The sequence below is a fragment of the Pundamilia nyererei genome, unplaced genomic scaffold, assembly GCF_000239375.1.
Source record: "Pundamilia nyererei isolate P.nyererei 1_Seehausen unplaced genomic scaffold, PunNye1.0 scaffold00064, whole genome shotgun sequence".
NCBI classification, from domain to species: Eukaryota; Metazoa; Chordata; class Actinopteri; order Cichliformes; family Cichlidae; genus Pundamilia; species Pundamilia nyererei.
In genome coordinates, this window is record NW_005187465.1 from 1,121,363 (window position 1) to 1,135,425 (window position 14,063).

Here is a 14,063-nt window from a genome sequence, read left to right on the forward strand (position 1 = left end):
GACAGGAAATAAACCCAGAAAACCGTGTGTGTGTATGTGTGTGTGTGTGTGTGTGTGTGTGTGTGTGTGTGTGTGTGTGTGTGTGTGTGTGTGTGTGTGTGAAAGAAAAAAGGACAATAACTTATTGCTATTGTATTTTATTTTGAAAACACTATTTTAAAAAAATCAAGAGTAATTTTAAAATTGATTTAACTTTAGGTTGATTCATTTTTTGTTTGTTTGTTTTGTTTGTTTTTTGTTTTTTAGTTCTGAACAGGCCCAGCGAAAAATAAAGGCCCACTTTCAGCACTTCCGTTTAGCACAAGTGGCACTATTCCCTATGACAACCATCCAGATCATGCGCAGTGATAGCTGAGAAAATCCAAAATAATGACACATATAAATACTAACACAACAGCAAGAGAGTCTCAGCTTGTCGGTCCTAGTTTACGTCACTATTTTACACTATTACGACATTTAAGACTGGGCATGTGTTTGCTTAACGTGAGGATCATACATCGCTGACCATGTGAGCAGGGTGCTTTGAGGGATACGGTCAAACACCGTGTGCTGATGAATGAAATGAAGACGTTTCGCATCCCTCCTCCTGAGTTGAGGGATTTCAGCACCTTGGACAGCAGCCTACACGCCATTTTCCCGGTGATCCATCGGGGGGCGCAGCAATCACGGTGTTACATGTGGAGGAGAGCGAGGATGTTTGTGTAGCATCAAAAAATGCTCTCGCTTCGATACTACTCCACTACTACTACTACAATTTTCACGCAGACTCAAAGGATAATTGATAATCGCTCTCGCGTCACTCTCTGCGCGGATTTCCTGTGAGATTCCTGCTGCGCTTTACGTCCAAACTTTACGGCTCAATCAAGGGAAGCGCGAGGACAGAGAGAGACGCGGGGGGTTGGTGGGGAGGGAGACGCTATAGCTATGAGTGACGCTTGCTGTGCTCAACCTCTGGACAATATGGCAACGTACAGGCAGCAGTCGACTCGTTAAACGTTAACGTAAAGTAAATGTAAAAATAAACGAACAAATAAAGCAGGAATACACCTCACGCTTCAACGGGGCAGCCCGCCCATTAACGGGTACTACCGGCCCCACACGCCCCCTCCAGCTTCCGCGGCTCTCGTCTAAATTGCACCGTGGCTCTGAGTGAGAGGCGGCGGACCGACGAGCTCTGGTGCTGTCTGCCTGGTGTGAGGGCTTCGGACTGATGTCTCTGCCTGTCAGGAATTTAAAGTGTCTTTCTCCGGTCATGTGCCAGTGTAAGGTCATCTGCAGCAACCGGACCCTGTCTCTTATGTTCGGGTGTAAGGTAAGGCTGCTGCAGCAGCAGCGACTCTTATCTGGATGCACTTTGTTCAGACACAAAACCGAGCAAAAGGCCTCTGGGAGAAATTAGCTTGCTTTCCTTTTTTTTAAATTATTTTTTTAATTTTTTTCAGAGGGGGAGGGTTAAAGCCATCTGAACCGCGCTTTTTTTTCCCTTCCAAGTGCAAATCCACGATAGTAATTAGTGCAGTGAAGTGACTTGGCCATATGTCTTGAGCCAGCAAGCTTATTCACATCTTAATACCTTTGCACCGCCGAGTGGTCGGGGTTTTCGTGCTCAGATGGTCGATTTCAATTTACACATAGCATGCTACGGCATCGCTGGCAAGCACTGTTGTGTTTAGTGTTAGCTGCTGTTCAGCGTAAATTCACAGTCTGATGCTGCTTAATGAATGGAGCATCGCTCCCTCCTGTATTTCTCCTCCGTCTCCATTGGGCAGGTCACGGTAGGGCTTGACCACAGGTTCACTTTGTATTCCAGCAAGGGAAGATGCATGTTGTGCTTTTGACCTTGGAAAAACCACTTTATTGCTCAGGGCCACTTAAGTAGCCTTCATCTTTAGAGGAAGCTGCAACAGAACAGAGCCTGCTTGGAGTAGGGTAACATGAACGGAGAGTAGTCTGTTCTTAAATCAGACCCAGAGGGTAATGTTTGCTGTTTATCAGGAAAAATCAGGCAGTTTTTATTTTCTTGGATGTTTTTTTTTTGGTGTTTGTCTGTTTTCCATCATGATGAGAACGTGTAATCCAAAGAGAGGACATTGGGCATTCATTCACTGATTCTCTGATTTTCCAGATTTTCCTCCCTCCATCCCTCCCAACTTCAGGTGTTTCTAGTATTGCAGCCAGCTCAGAGTTTCCCTCCACATGGCACACTAATCTGTTAGCTTTACAAAGCCAAATCCGACTACACCGCTCTGCTCTGGCCAGTAATTGTCGCTACACATGCCAAAATGATGTGTACATGTGTACAGAGCTCCAGTTAATTGTTTGTAAATTCACTGCTGACGTTTTGGTTCGTGTTTTGTCTTGTCACTAGAATCCAGTTCACTTCCTAGTTTGTGGTTAGAAGATAAGACAGCTCGACATCTTCGTCGTATCCTACTACCTGCAACTATTTGAACATTTTGTCTGCTGCAAAGCTGGTGAGGTTTTACGTGGGTGTTTCCTCTTCGTGTCTCTGAAAGGGTGGTCCTGCTGTGCTCAGTATTGAGTTTACTAGCAGAGATAATCCCATTTGTCCCCATGCATCACTCCCTCCTGGCTCATATCCTCCTCTGCATCTCCATCAGGAAAACCACACCTTCCTGGTGGAAAACACATCAACATTCTTCTTCCAGTGATTCAAGCTGCGTCTTCTGTAGTCATGCCCATCCAAGTGAAATGCAGTTCCACAACACAACATTTACTCTGTCGTAAAGAGCAGGTTTCAGGTGGGATTAATGACTCAGTTAAAGCCACTTGTACAGTAATTCTGTTTTAATAGATCTGGCTTCTAAGCATGGGATTCTTTTCATTTCAAGTGTAATTTATAAGCAATTATTTTAGTTGAGATTGTTTGGGAACTTTCTGGTAAGGCTGTCTCTATGATGCCACTGGTAACTGTGTTGGAGCTGGCTTGTTTTGGGGGAAAACACAGGAATCATCAGTGCATTCAGGACTAGCCTCAGCATTGTTCTTTCATGTGCAAACAGTGTATAGATGCAGGTTCAATAGCCCTCCAGCAGCTTGTGTCCAGTCGGTTGCAGTCTCGTGGGGAGTTGTTATAGGTAGGGCTTAATTTGGATCTCTGGGATATACAGTGTATTGGATCAATTTTTTTTTTTTTACCTCATATCATGTATTTGCACCCTTTGCTCTCAATAAACCTCTATGTTACACTAGCTACCACATGACCGGTCGTTTTCCAAGGGCTTTCAAGGTGATGTATTTGCATAACCTTTGTTCTTAAACAATGCCCGGCACAAATCCACTCAGTCATTTTGAATACAGTGTCTTAATTAAAAAGGTCTTTATATGGCTGTAGGCACTCAGCAGTGCTTTAATGGGCTCTCTTATGCTTAATGGCCATTGATGGCCTAGCAACATTCAGTCAAGACGGCCTGCCTCACTTTGTCTTTAAGCCACAATCTGGAGCGGTACTTCTACTAAAGCCCGTGCAATGTAAACAGGCCAAAGAATAGAGTTTTAAAATCGAGCGTTAGTGCAATGAATGATTTATGACACAGGTATCAGCGCGCCTTCATCTCAGTGTCAAGGTCTGTAATCAGCTCACCCCGATAATCAATTTCCACTGTGTCTGTATTGGAAAATAAACAAAAAGAAAAGTCATTCATTACCAGCCCCCAAAATTTTAAATGCACAGAAGTAATTCTATAGAAAGGAGATAGCAGAGAGGATATATTTGGGGCACTGATATCACATTCACCATGCTTAATGTCCCTGTTTTTATAGTCTTGCAAATACACTTCTTCCTATGGATTTGACCTATTTTACTCTGCTGTTTGTGTCGCCTTCTTTGTTACAGAGAAATGAGCCCGAGCTCAGCAATAAGCTTGAGGATTCCCATCACTGTAGTGGAGTGTACAAAAGTTCTTCTCAGGTCTAAGATTGAACCATTTCCTTTATGTGCTTATGTGAGCCAAAACACCACACTGTGTTATGAGAGAGGCACATTTATGGTATGAAAACTAAACCTATTCTGAAACTGACCTTACTGAGTCCACCTATCAAGGTCATGCAAAAAATAAAAAATAATATAAAATACATAAAAGTCTAAGAACAATCTAAAAGAGGAAGCTGTTGTTCATAAACATAAACTGCATCCCATTAATGGGATTGTGGTAGACAATACAGTTTTTAATTTAAACAGCTCTAATATTCAAGCTTACCAACATGGCACTTTACAAATGCAACAGTCACCAGAGTTAGAGATGCAAAAATGATGGCGGAGCCTTTGATTAACCAGTAGAGGCCCTTGTTACAGTTAATGGTACTGATTTTACTTTTAAGCTAACTTTATTGATTGGCAAACACAAAAAGGACCAGAACATTACAAATTAAAAACTCACCTCGCTGAGCATCTGGCACATGGATATGCATCATCAAACATTAAAATTAAATCCATTTTTAGCCTCGCTGTAATGCAAAAAGATTCAGAGTTGCTTTACCCTCCAGGAAGTAAACATTCACAGAAGGCACAAGCACGTAAATAAGCTCAGCATTTGTCTCCGAAAGCCAAAATGAATCACTACCAACTACTAAACATGAAATACATTTATTTTTGATGCTCAGCCATTTAAAAAGCCTCTTTACTTTCGAATTGTGGTATAACAAGGTAACGCTTTTTATTCTATGCAAGCCATTAAGAAATCAATGCATTTCATCGAGGCGCTTCATTTGCAATATTTATTGTTGGTACTTTTAAATCTACCATCGCTGCATTTTCATTTCTAAAGAAGTACTGTGGTAAAATGGCTTCTCCATGCATGATCGTGTTTGTGGACAAGTCAGAGAGTGAGGGTTAATGTTGCAACCCCCATTACAAGTGCACCATACGTGAAATCGCATGTGGTCAGCAAAAAACCCCCAAAAAACCCCCAAAAAACATGGTGTGTGCATGCTTCTGTGGACCAAGTGAAAGGAGATGAAACGATCATCACTGCTGAGCTGTGTCTGACCTGCAGACTTGCAAAAACGATAAAGCAGTTTATTTATTTATTTATTGCTAATTAGGGGTAGCATGGCATGACGTACTCCTCTCAGTGCAGCGAATATCCAACACACCCTTTTATCCACGGGGTTGCACTTAAGCTGTCAAGGCTCTGCTCGTTGCATTGCCTGCACACACTGACCACCAGAAATCTAGTCAGCTGTAGGCTCTGACTCTAGCTTCCTCACGTGTCACGAAGCCAAAAGGAGGGAGCATGTTTGCTCTCCCTTCCCTCCCTGTCTGATCTTGATGTTTCCCTGTGTGCATTAATGCCAAGCATTAATTCAGCAGTCTGCATTTACTTCCATTTACATAATGATAAATTTCACATGAGCTGGCCTACTACTGCAGACTCGTGCAAGTGTTTCTTGCCTCACAAATAAGTGTGAAGTTCCAGTGAAAGCAGGCTCTAGACAGACACGATGCCCCCCCCCCCCCTCCCCCATGCCCAACCCTTTGCAGAAGTGTCACAGCCGAGCACCCACTATGGCAACATATACTGTAACTCTGATCTGATTATTGCGTTTGAGGATGATGCATCTGTGTGGGTTTTATCAATGATGAATCATCCCACAGACAGGAAATTCAGAATGTTATTAGCATCAACGCGAACATAAATTAACAAGCAAAAAGACTGAGATTTGAGGAAAGTTAAAACCGCACTAAACGTGCGCCAACTAACTGCTAAGGTTGTTTTATGGCCTTTTATGTTTCATTGTGATATGGAAACTACTTTCAGCTGCTTGCTTACCACGAGGGTTCCCACAGCAGGAAGCGCCGCATGTTTGATTTAGCAGTTTTTAATGCCAGCTGCTGTTCCTGCAATGCAAAAGGAGATTTGAGTCATTAACCAGCAACCTTTTGCTCGCCAAGCAAACGGTTCCACTCTGATATAAAAAAGGCTGTTTTTTTACAGTGGTTAAAATGGGATTCGAAGCATGTACTGCTGAAAGTATTTGTTTGATTAAAATGTTGATTTTGAATAGGTCTTCAGGGCAGAACTTAAATCATCTCCCTGTGGGACGACGCGGATGCATTTCTGTTGCTGCTCGCTGTGTAACACCTTCGTATTTCAGCCCAGAAGATGTGTTTGCACTTGCTTTTCATTCAATTATGCTAATAAATCAATAAATCATGATAATAAATAATTTAATTATGCATTCTTAAATAAATATTCACTCTTTGCCCTTTGTCTTTCTGTCTTTTGAAATTTTTGTCGGCCCATTAGTTAGATTGGTACTTAATGCAAATTTTCAGCATTGCAAAGGCGACAACTGTAGACTTAAATTTGGGTAAAGAGGGGGTGAATCTAGAGCATCTCCGTGGGGGTATTGGATATTCCTCTTTGTTGGAGCTCCACTTTTTGATTTAGGACTGATGGATTCTTACATTAACATCCTTCTCAGCACAGCTTTAAGCAGTCTGCCCCATGGTAAATGTAAAAGTCTGTTGTTATTGTGGAAGCCAGCATAGCTACAGGATACTAACACTCGTCAAAGTGTTGTGCTGAAACACCTTGGAGAATAGTCTGAAGTTACCATTGGCAGTAGATGAGTGAATTTTCTGTCTTCTGGGGCTCACATATACACGAAAAAAGTGTTGTACTGGTAGGTGTTGGCTGGCAACAGCAATTGTGATAATGCAAATGAGATGAAAGCTGTGTTTGAGGTTTGGCTCTTGTGAAGACACTTGGGAGTGAAAATCAACTGAGAAGGCAACAGTGACTGTTTCTTGATGGATTGTAGTGGAAAAGAGGACGTTCACATGACCGTCACAGGCAAATGTTGCTCTCTTTTCTGCGCTCTGTCAAAGTGACAGTGAATGATGATGCTGGGCACCATGAGTGTTATTTCACCCACATCATCAGTCTGATTTTCAAGATAATGTAAGTAGTCCACGTGAGTGTGGTTGATAGATTCTAGTGGGCTGGTGTGAGGGTTTGTTCACCGATATCCAGGCAGAGCTGTGGCCTACTTACAGTGTGTGAAAGGGAAGAACACAGTGATTACTTTTTGTTGCTTTTTTTCAAAGGAAGAGCAAGAAGTAAAGTTAAACCCCAAGTCAAAGACACTTTTACTTTACGGTTTTCACAACAAGCAATTGAAGTGCAGACTTTCGGGTTTAATTCAAGGGACAGCAGAGCATCTCAAAGAACACTTTTCTACTCTATCTGATCACTCAAAGCGCAACTTGGCTCACCCATTCCTACAATGCTTCTTCTAAGTAAGTGCTTTCTGTCTAACATTCACACACATTCATACTCTGATGGACGAATCTTGCCCATGCAGACTGGAGTAGCTTGGAGTTGAACAATCAACCTTTCAATTAGCAGAAGACCTGCTCTACCTCTTGAGCTACAACCACCTATGTTGATGGTTTTAGATGCCAGGCAGTCATTGGCTGCAGGATCATCCAATAATTAAAAGCGATCTTTACAGTTAAAATGATGTTAGTTTGTCCAGTTACCTTTGAGCCTCTGAAAATAGGGCATGATGTAATTCCTAAACAGTCATTTTAGTACTTTTGCTAAACCCGTTGACTTAAAGCTGAGAGTCTACAATTCAATCACATCTTGATTGCTGGGTTTAAAATCAGCTGTGTTGGTGAACAGAGGTAAAATTACAAATCTAAGTGTATTTCTTGTCTAGTCGACCAACATTATGCGTCAGTGAATCATCAGTAATTATATATATGTTTGTTTTGCTGATGTTTGATCCACGCATGAAAATTAACTAGAAATGCAAAAACGACCAAGCTGTTCTCTTCCCCCTACACAACACTGCTGAACCATACCAAACTTGTATAACATTCATTGACTGTGAGTGCAATATTGTCCAAGTGTTTTATTTGTCTGGGATATCTAATTTGTGAATATTGCCTCCCTTGCACATGTGGTTTTCTACCTTTTCACGTTCATTCATTCAGATTATCTCTACCACCTACAGTGTACAGTTCATTGTGTCATCTCAAAGAGCCTCCGGGCGCTTGTTTGGGAAGTTATATTTTGAAAAACTATCCAGATTTAGTTAAATGCAAATGGTCACTGCAACATGAAAGCTGATGAATAAACAAAAGAAAAAGTTAAATATCACCACAGGTGACTGCGTTTCAGCACAGGGAATTTGTGCATAATCTATGTTGTTAAATGTATAACAGGAACATTTTGGTCAAAAAGAGGTAACACATCCTCATCACTTTCATAGGATGCAAATTGATCCTGCTGTCCTGCCTAGTCATCACACCACAGGCCAATTTTGTGGCAGGAAAAACTCTGATTATTCATATTTTTTCCAAAAATAATTACTGTTAATTATTTTTTTAAACTGTCAGGTTTTAAACAATCAGTTGCTCCTATCTAAGTGTTTTAACTTTGGCTTTGTGTTTTGATTTTTATGCCATTTTATGTATTTAAACACAAATCTTCAAATTCATTTGAATAGAAACACATTTACTTTTTATGAGATATGTTGTGCTGCTTCCAAACGTCATATCGTTGCAGTACCAAACAGACTCAATAAAAAGCCCTCTGGGTTGATTTCTAAGAATCAAAGGACATGTAAATAAATGAGCATTCACCTTTAATTGACACAGATTTGCAAGTGAAAAGCTTCTAATGGTTCCTGTAATGTCTTCCACATCAAATGCATTTACCATATAAGTTTGTTGTAAATTATATGCCTGAGGGGTAAGGTCAGCTTTCATTCCATTACCTAATGAAAATAATTTAAAAGCTCATGCTTGGTCCTTGAATTACAAAGTAATGTGATGGCAGACAGCATTTGACATTTGCTCTACAATAACTGAACTCTGTTAAACGTTAAATATTATTATTATTCTTCACACATAGTACAAGAATTTAAGCAAATACTACTCATGCTGCTCTCCTAACGATGACCTTTAAGTAAGGCAGGCCCTTGGAAACCTCCCTGCCTGTTAGAAAACGATTTAAGTGATCTAATGAGAATTTATGTTTATGAAAACAGATTATATCTTCTTACGTATTTGTGTTCTTGACAGTGGATGTCAGTGCATTCTGTGTATTACAATCCAGAGGGTAACAGCGATGCTTTTCCTTAAGTTACCTCATTTTGTCATGCATATACTGTGGAAAAAGTCTCAGATAAAGAGGTTGGTTTATGTGCAAGTGATCACAATCATTCAAAAATGAAACATTTTCCTGGCTCTGTAGAATCACCATCCTCGTAGAAGCAGGTCTTGCAAGTTGCCAGTCATCTTGAAATGCCTCCAGTAGTCTATTTATGGACGTTATTTTGCAGCTAACTTTAATTTTAATGATCACTGGAATATAAAACAAACAAACAAATAAATTAAAACAAATATTTTTAAATTCTTTGAGTGGTATTATATGATATTTATCCCGAATATGGTTGTTGTGCAAGCTAAAGCCCCACCCACCTGCCATCAAACTTTTGATTTATGAGGGGCAGCCAATCAGAAAAAAGCTGGCTGCCTTCAGAGTGACTTTAAAGTGAGTGGAGCTGAAATAGCTTGTTTCAGCCGGTTGACAAACCGAGGAGCTGCACCTAGAACCAGTTTAGACTGGATTGGCTTGACTGGCTCAGACAGAGATGTGCTCTATTATTTAGAAAATGACCATTTTGCTACCGAGCTGTGCGTGGTTGTTTTGTTATCAGGCAATGTTGATGCTCTGGGCATCCAAAAAGGTCGGGTGCAGTTATATGTGTGTCAGATGTGGGCTTAGCTAATTACTTGTTTATTTTTTTTATACTGTTTGCTGATAATGGCCGCCTTCAAACCTCTGAATTGTGAGATGACAAATGAATTTATTGTTCATTGAAAATAGCATTAATGACACCGTCACAATGCTTTTTTGCACAACAAATAACCCAAAACCTGAATTACCAAAGAAAAAAAACACATAAAATTCTGGGATTTCTGCTTCGGAGTGGAAATCTTTTTCTTTTTTTTTCTTTTAGGACTTTCCAAGCTGTTCTTGTTGAACCCTAGCAAACAAATAACCAAAAACAGCTGCCCTCCTCTCACACTGCCTAAGTGTGGAAAAGCCAATTATATCTGATGGTGCAGGGGCTCATTCATTCTCTCAATCTCGATAAAAAATTATTAAGCATTTTTATTAATAAATAAAAAAAATGTTCATATGTACATATCAGTAACATGGTTCAGAAGGAGCTACAATATTAACACCAAAAAACAGGTGCATAATTTTCACAGAAACAGTGTAAATGATGGAACGCACAACAAAAAAAGGGAGAATTTTATTGTCTTTGTACTTTTAGTTATTAAACCATCCAATCAGTAGTGATATGCATAACAGGTGAATTCAGTGATGGCTCTTTACCTAGCTGGAAAACCGAAAGGATAGGAGAACTTTGATGATCCGTGGCTGTTGAGAATCCCTCTGCCGCCCGCCCCTCAGTCATGCTGGCTTTGTTAAAATGTTTACCAAGGCTCAGTCAGCTTCAAAATCATTCATAGTGTTCAAATCAATCATTTGTCTTCCCCCTCTTCCAAATAAACAAATCCTGTGTCATTTTTAACAATCACACAGTGTGCTTGTCAGAGAAAAATGCTCCAAACCTCTCTCCAGAAGGACACTGTGTAACATATCTTTGAGTTTAATGTCACATCCCCCACCAGTGGGACAGAAGGCAACATGGCAGCGTGAAGGCTGGTCATGCAGGAAAGGGGGAGGAAGTGAAGACCAGAGAGCTCAGGGCTACTCTGAGCGGTGATTCATGTAATATACTTGTCTTTCCAGGGTTTAAATCAGTGGTTTATATTATTTGACGAAAAGACTTTACTGATACAGTTGGAGTTAAGAATACTTAATTAACCACAATTAGGACTAGGAAAATAGATCAAATATAGTCAGTATATTTTGATTTGTTCTACATGGGATGTAGTAAATGTATTGGGAATGCTTGGTACAAACTGTCATATTTTTTTTAAGCTGCCAGCATGACACAAGCTTTGCTGTTTTGCTTCTTGGGCTCTCTCCCACGATTCCTTCGCTCTCATGCACATAAAAATAAGTAGATAATAATAAGTTACCAGTGCCTCCATTTAAGTCAACTGCCTTCGTTTTTTTGAAGTAGGCTTATATTAGTGGCAAGCCTGTAGCAGAATCGTTATAGTGCACCTTTCTAAGCTTACAGTACAAAAGGTTTCACGCCCGGCAAACCTTCTTATGAGAGCAGATTTTATTACAGTTATTACAGAAACGTAATAATAGTTTGCCTCCGGGTTTTACAAATTTTTGAAAATTCAGTACATACACAAAATATGAGCAAGTTATGGCGTATTATGAAAAATGCAAAGTAATTTACATGATTATGTGCATCCCCTTGTAAGTTACGTTGATTTTCCGAGCTGCGGGGACTCCATCCTCTTTTTTTTTATATCAAGGATGCTCTGCTGTATATTCTGCATTTAAAGAGACAGGAATTGAAGCAGAGAGGTGGCTTCAGAATTTATAGATTTGGAGCAGCTGTGGGTTATTGAAATCAATAATTTCACTCAGTTATCTCCCTAAACACATAGACCGATCATTTGGAACCAGACCTTAAATTCTTAAACCAAGTGCATAATTCTTACAGAAACATTGTAAGTGATGGATTGCACATGCAGTAACAACAGGAAGGGATTGGTTTCCCTCTGGCCTGTATTTGAGGCTCAGCCTTAATTTGTTTGTTATGACCATGACCCAGATGTTATTAGAAGCACCTTAGCTACTTTCTGCAGAAGAGAGCCTCCAGTATTGCCCAGAAAGTGTGATGTCTTGCCACAGATACGGCTCTCTCTACTTCTGCTCTGTGGCAACAGCGACTTGAATTGTGTGTTTTTGTCAGACAGTGTCGTGGTCAGGGTGGCAGATGAAAAAAAAAACGAGCATTTCAGCAGTGCAGAGGTGCTGCTTGAAGACGGCTTTTTAACTGGCTGCCAGTTCACGTGTTGTTTCATATTTCATACTTGCTCCGTTTTCTAACAACAGAAACACGAAAAAAAAGTGGAAATCAGAACAGCTTTACTGGGAATTCAGCTTCATTAAAAAACATGCTGCTGTCTATATGTGAGTATAGACAGCAGCACAGTAGCTCCATAGAACTAGGCTACATTAATCATAGCTACGTCGTCATGACATTTCTTCTTTTAAAAAATAAGATATATTAATTTAACAGCTGCTAAAAGTATCCAATTACCTAAATAATAATAATATTTTACTGGGTTGTATTTTCTTTTTATGCTTTTGCATGCAAGTTTAATATTGTAATATTGCTTGGGATGAGTTTTAAAAACAGAGAAATATTTTGCATCTTATTATGGACCATATCTCCCAGTTGAGCCACATACTTAATTGAATCTGTTCTCTTACAGTGTGCAGGTAGTTGGTGGTATGCAGTTACATAATAGTTAATCTATGTATACAACAGTGCAGTAATATCAGACTCAGCGCTTTGCACAGAAAAAAAGGGCTTCCAGCTTATTAACCTGTAATTATGCAACAACAACGAGTCATTTCTTTCCTGCCTTCATGCTGCTGTTTTCTGTTGATGGGCTCGCTTTTCTTTCTTTTTTTCCCATTTTTACCATCCCCCTCACTTTCTCTTCTATCCTCATCTCTATTTCACTCCCTCTCTTTCTTGCTGTCTCAGTGTAATGTGATCCAGGACCGATGCTGGCAGCCCCAACTGTGGCACTGCAATCTCTGCTCTGCTCTGGTTGCTAGGCAGCCTGTCTGAGACAGAGCTCAGTGATGCACCTCTCTCTCCAGTCTGCCTCCAAAACATAAATAAATATATATATATATAAATGAGAAAGGGGATAGTGGCAGGGTTGGCAATCGGGCCACCAGCCAAAATTCTGAAGGACCCACCAAATGTTTCCATTTTTCAGATCGGCCGCTTCACATCTGCAGTGCAGCACGGTAGTACACTGTGAGCCTTCGAGGCTTCAGGAGCAGCGTACAGATATGCAGAAACCGCGAGCTCTAACCCGCAGGACGAGCAGATATCCACTGTGATGCTGCCCACGTTCTCGTGTGCTTGTGATGGAAAATTGCTGCGTGCAGATTTTGTGTCATCACGCCTAAAATGAAACCTACCATGTGTGGCTAAAACAGTGGGCTGCTGGCAGGCTGCCCAGGTGTGGGATATCGGTAGGGGAGTGAGGTTACTAGGAAGAAGCCGCATGATCGGCTACTTCAGAGCCGCTATGAGTCACGGCTCCAGTTGCTCCATGTGGCTGTGGAAGACGTTAGCTTTGCTCAACGCACAATGGAAACATTTTGAGGCCTCCGTTTGTCCAATTTGCGCTTGTGGGCGTCACACATGTTATGTGATAAACTAGATTTGCATATAGATTGTCCGCTTTTAGCTAAAAATCCCTCTTTAGTAGAAATACTGCGCTCTGCTCTTTGTACAGGTAGACTGTCTTTTACATAATAATGTGTAAGAAGATCAGAAACCAGCGAAAGGTGGCGGTAAATTCTGTTTGTGATTTACCTGTTATCGAGCTCCTTTTACATAAGACCTGGCGAGACTAATACCCTCGCCTGTATCTGTGTGTGTCTGCAGAAGTACAGGTACCAGGATGAGGAGACGCCCCCCTTGGAGCACAGTCCAGCACATCTGGCTCAAGGGAAAAGTGCAGAGATGCTTCATATGAGTGACAAAAACCTCGCCGCCATGGAGGCGATCCATGGCTACACACCACACACGCATATCTCACCTGTCAAGGTAGGATACACACGTTCCAAAACACACTCGCTTATGTGCATTGGTAATCAATACACAACACTATTACAACAGCACAAAGCACTCAGCTGTCAACACTTAGGAATGACGCCGTTAGCCCACGGTGCCAAAATAAGCACACCCTTGCTCGAGAGCATATTGCAGAGAGCTTCACACATCATCGTTCCACAGCCAATTATATATGTACTGCAGTGCTGAATATTCAATGCAACATCAGTGAGATAACTCTGACTTCACATTTACATGACTTCATGTGAGCCACTTTG

General features: G+C 40.8%; 1 protein-coding gene across 4 annotated transcripts in view; it reads left to right on the forward strand.

Annotated features, from left to right (window-relative positions):
- Positions 1-14,063, forward strand: part of dlg4a (discs, large homolog 4a (Drosophila)) — a 60,662-nt gene that overhangs the window by 18,665 nt on the left and 27,934 nt on the right. For 2 of the 4 annotated variants that reach the window (XM_005735446.2, XM_005735445.1), the window contains exon 2: positions 13,618-13,779. In XM_005735446.2, the coding sequence (XP_005735503.1) occupies positions 13,618-13,779 (162 nt within the window). Of the gene's footprint in view, positions 1-897; positions 1,313-13,617; positions 13,780-14,063 lie in introns of those variants that run through there. The other 2 variants (XM_005735444.1, XM_005735443.2) reach the window with 2 other exon arrangements.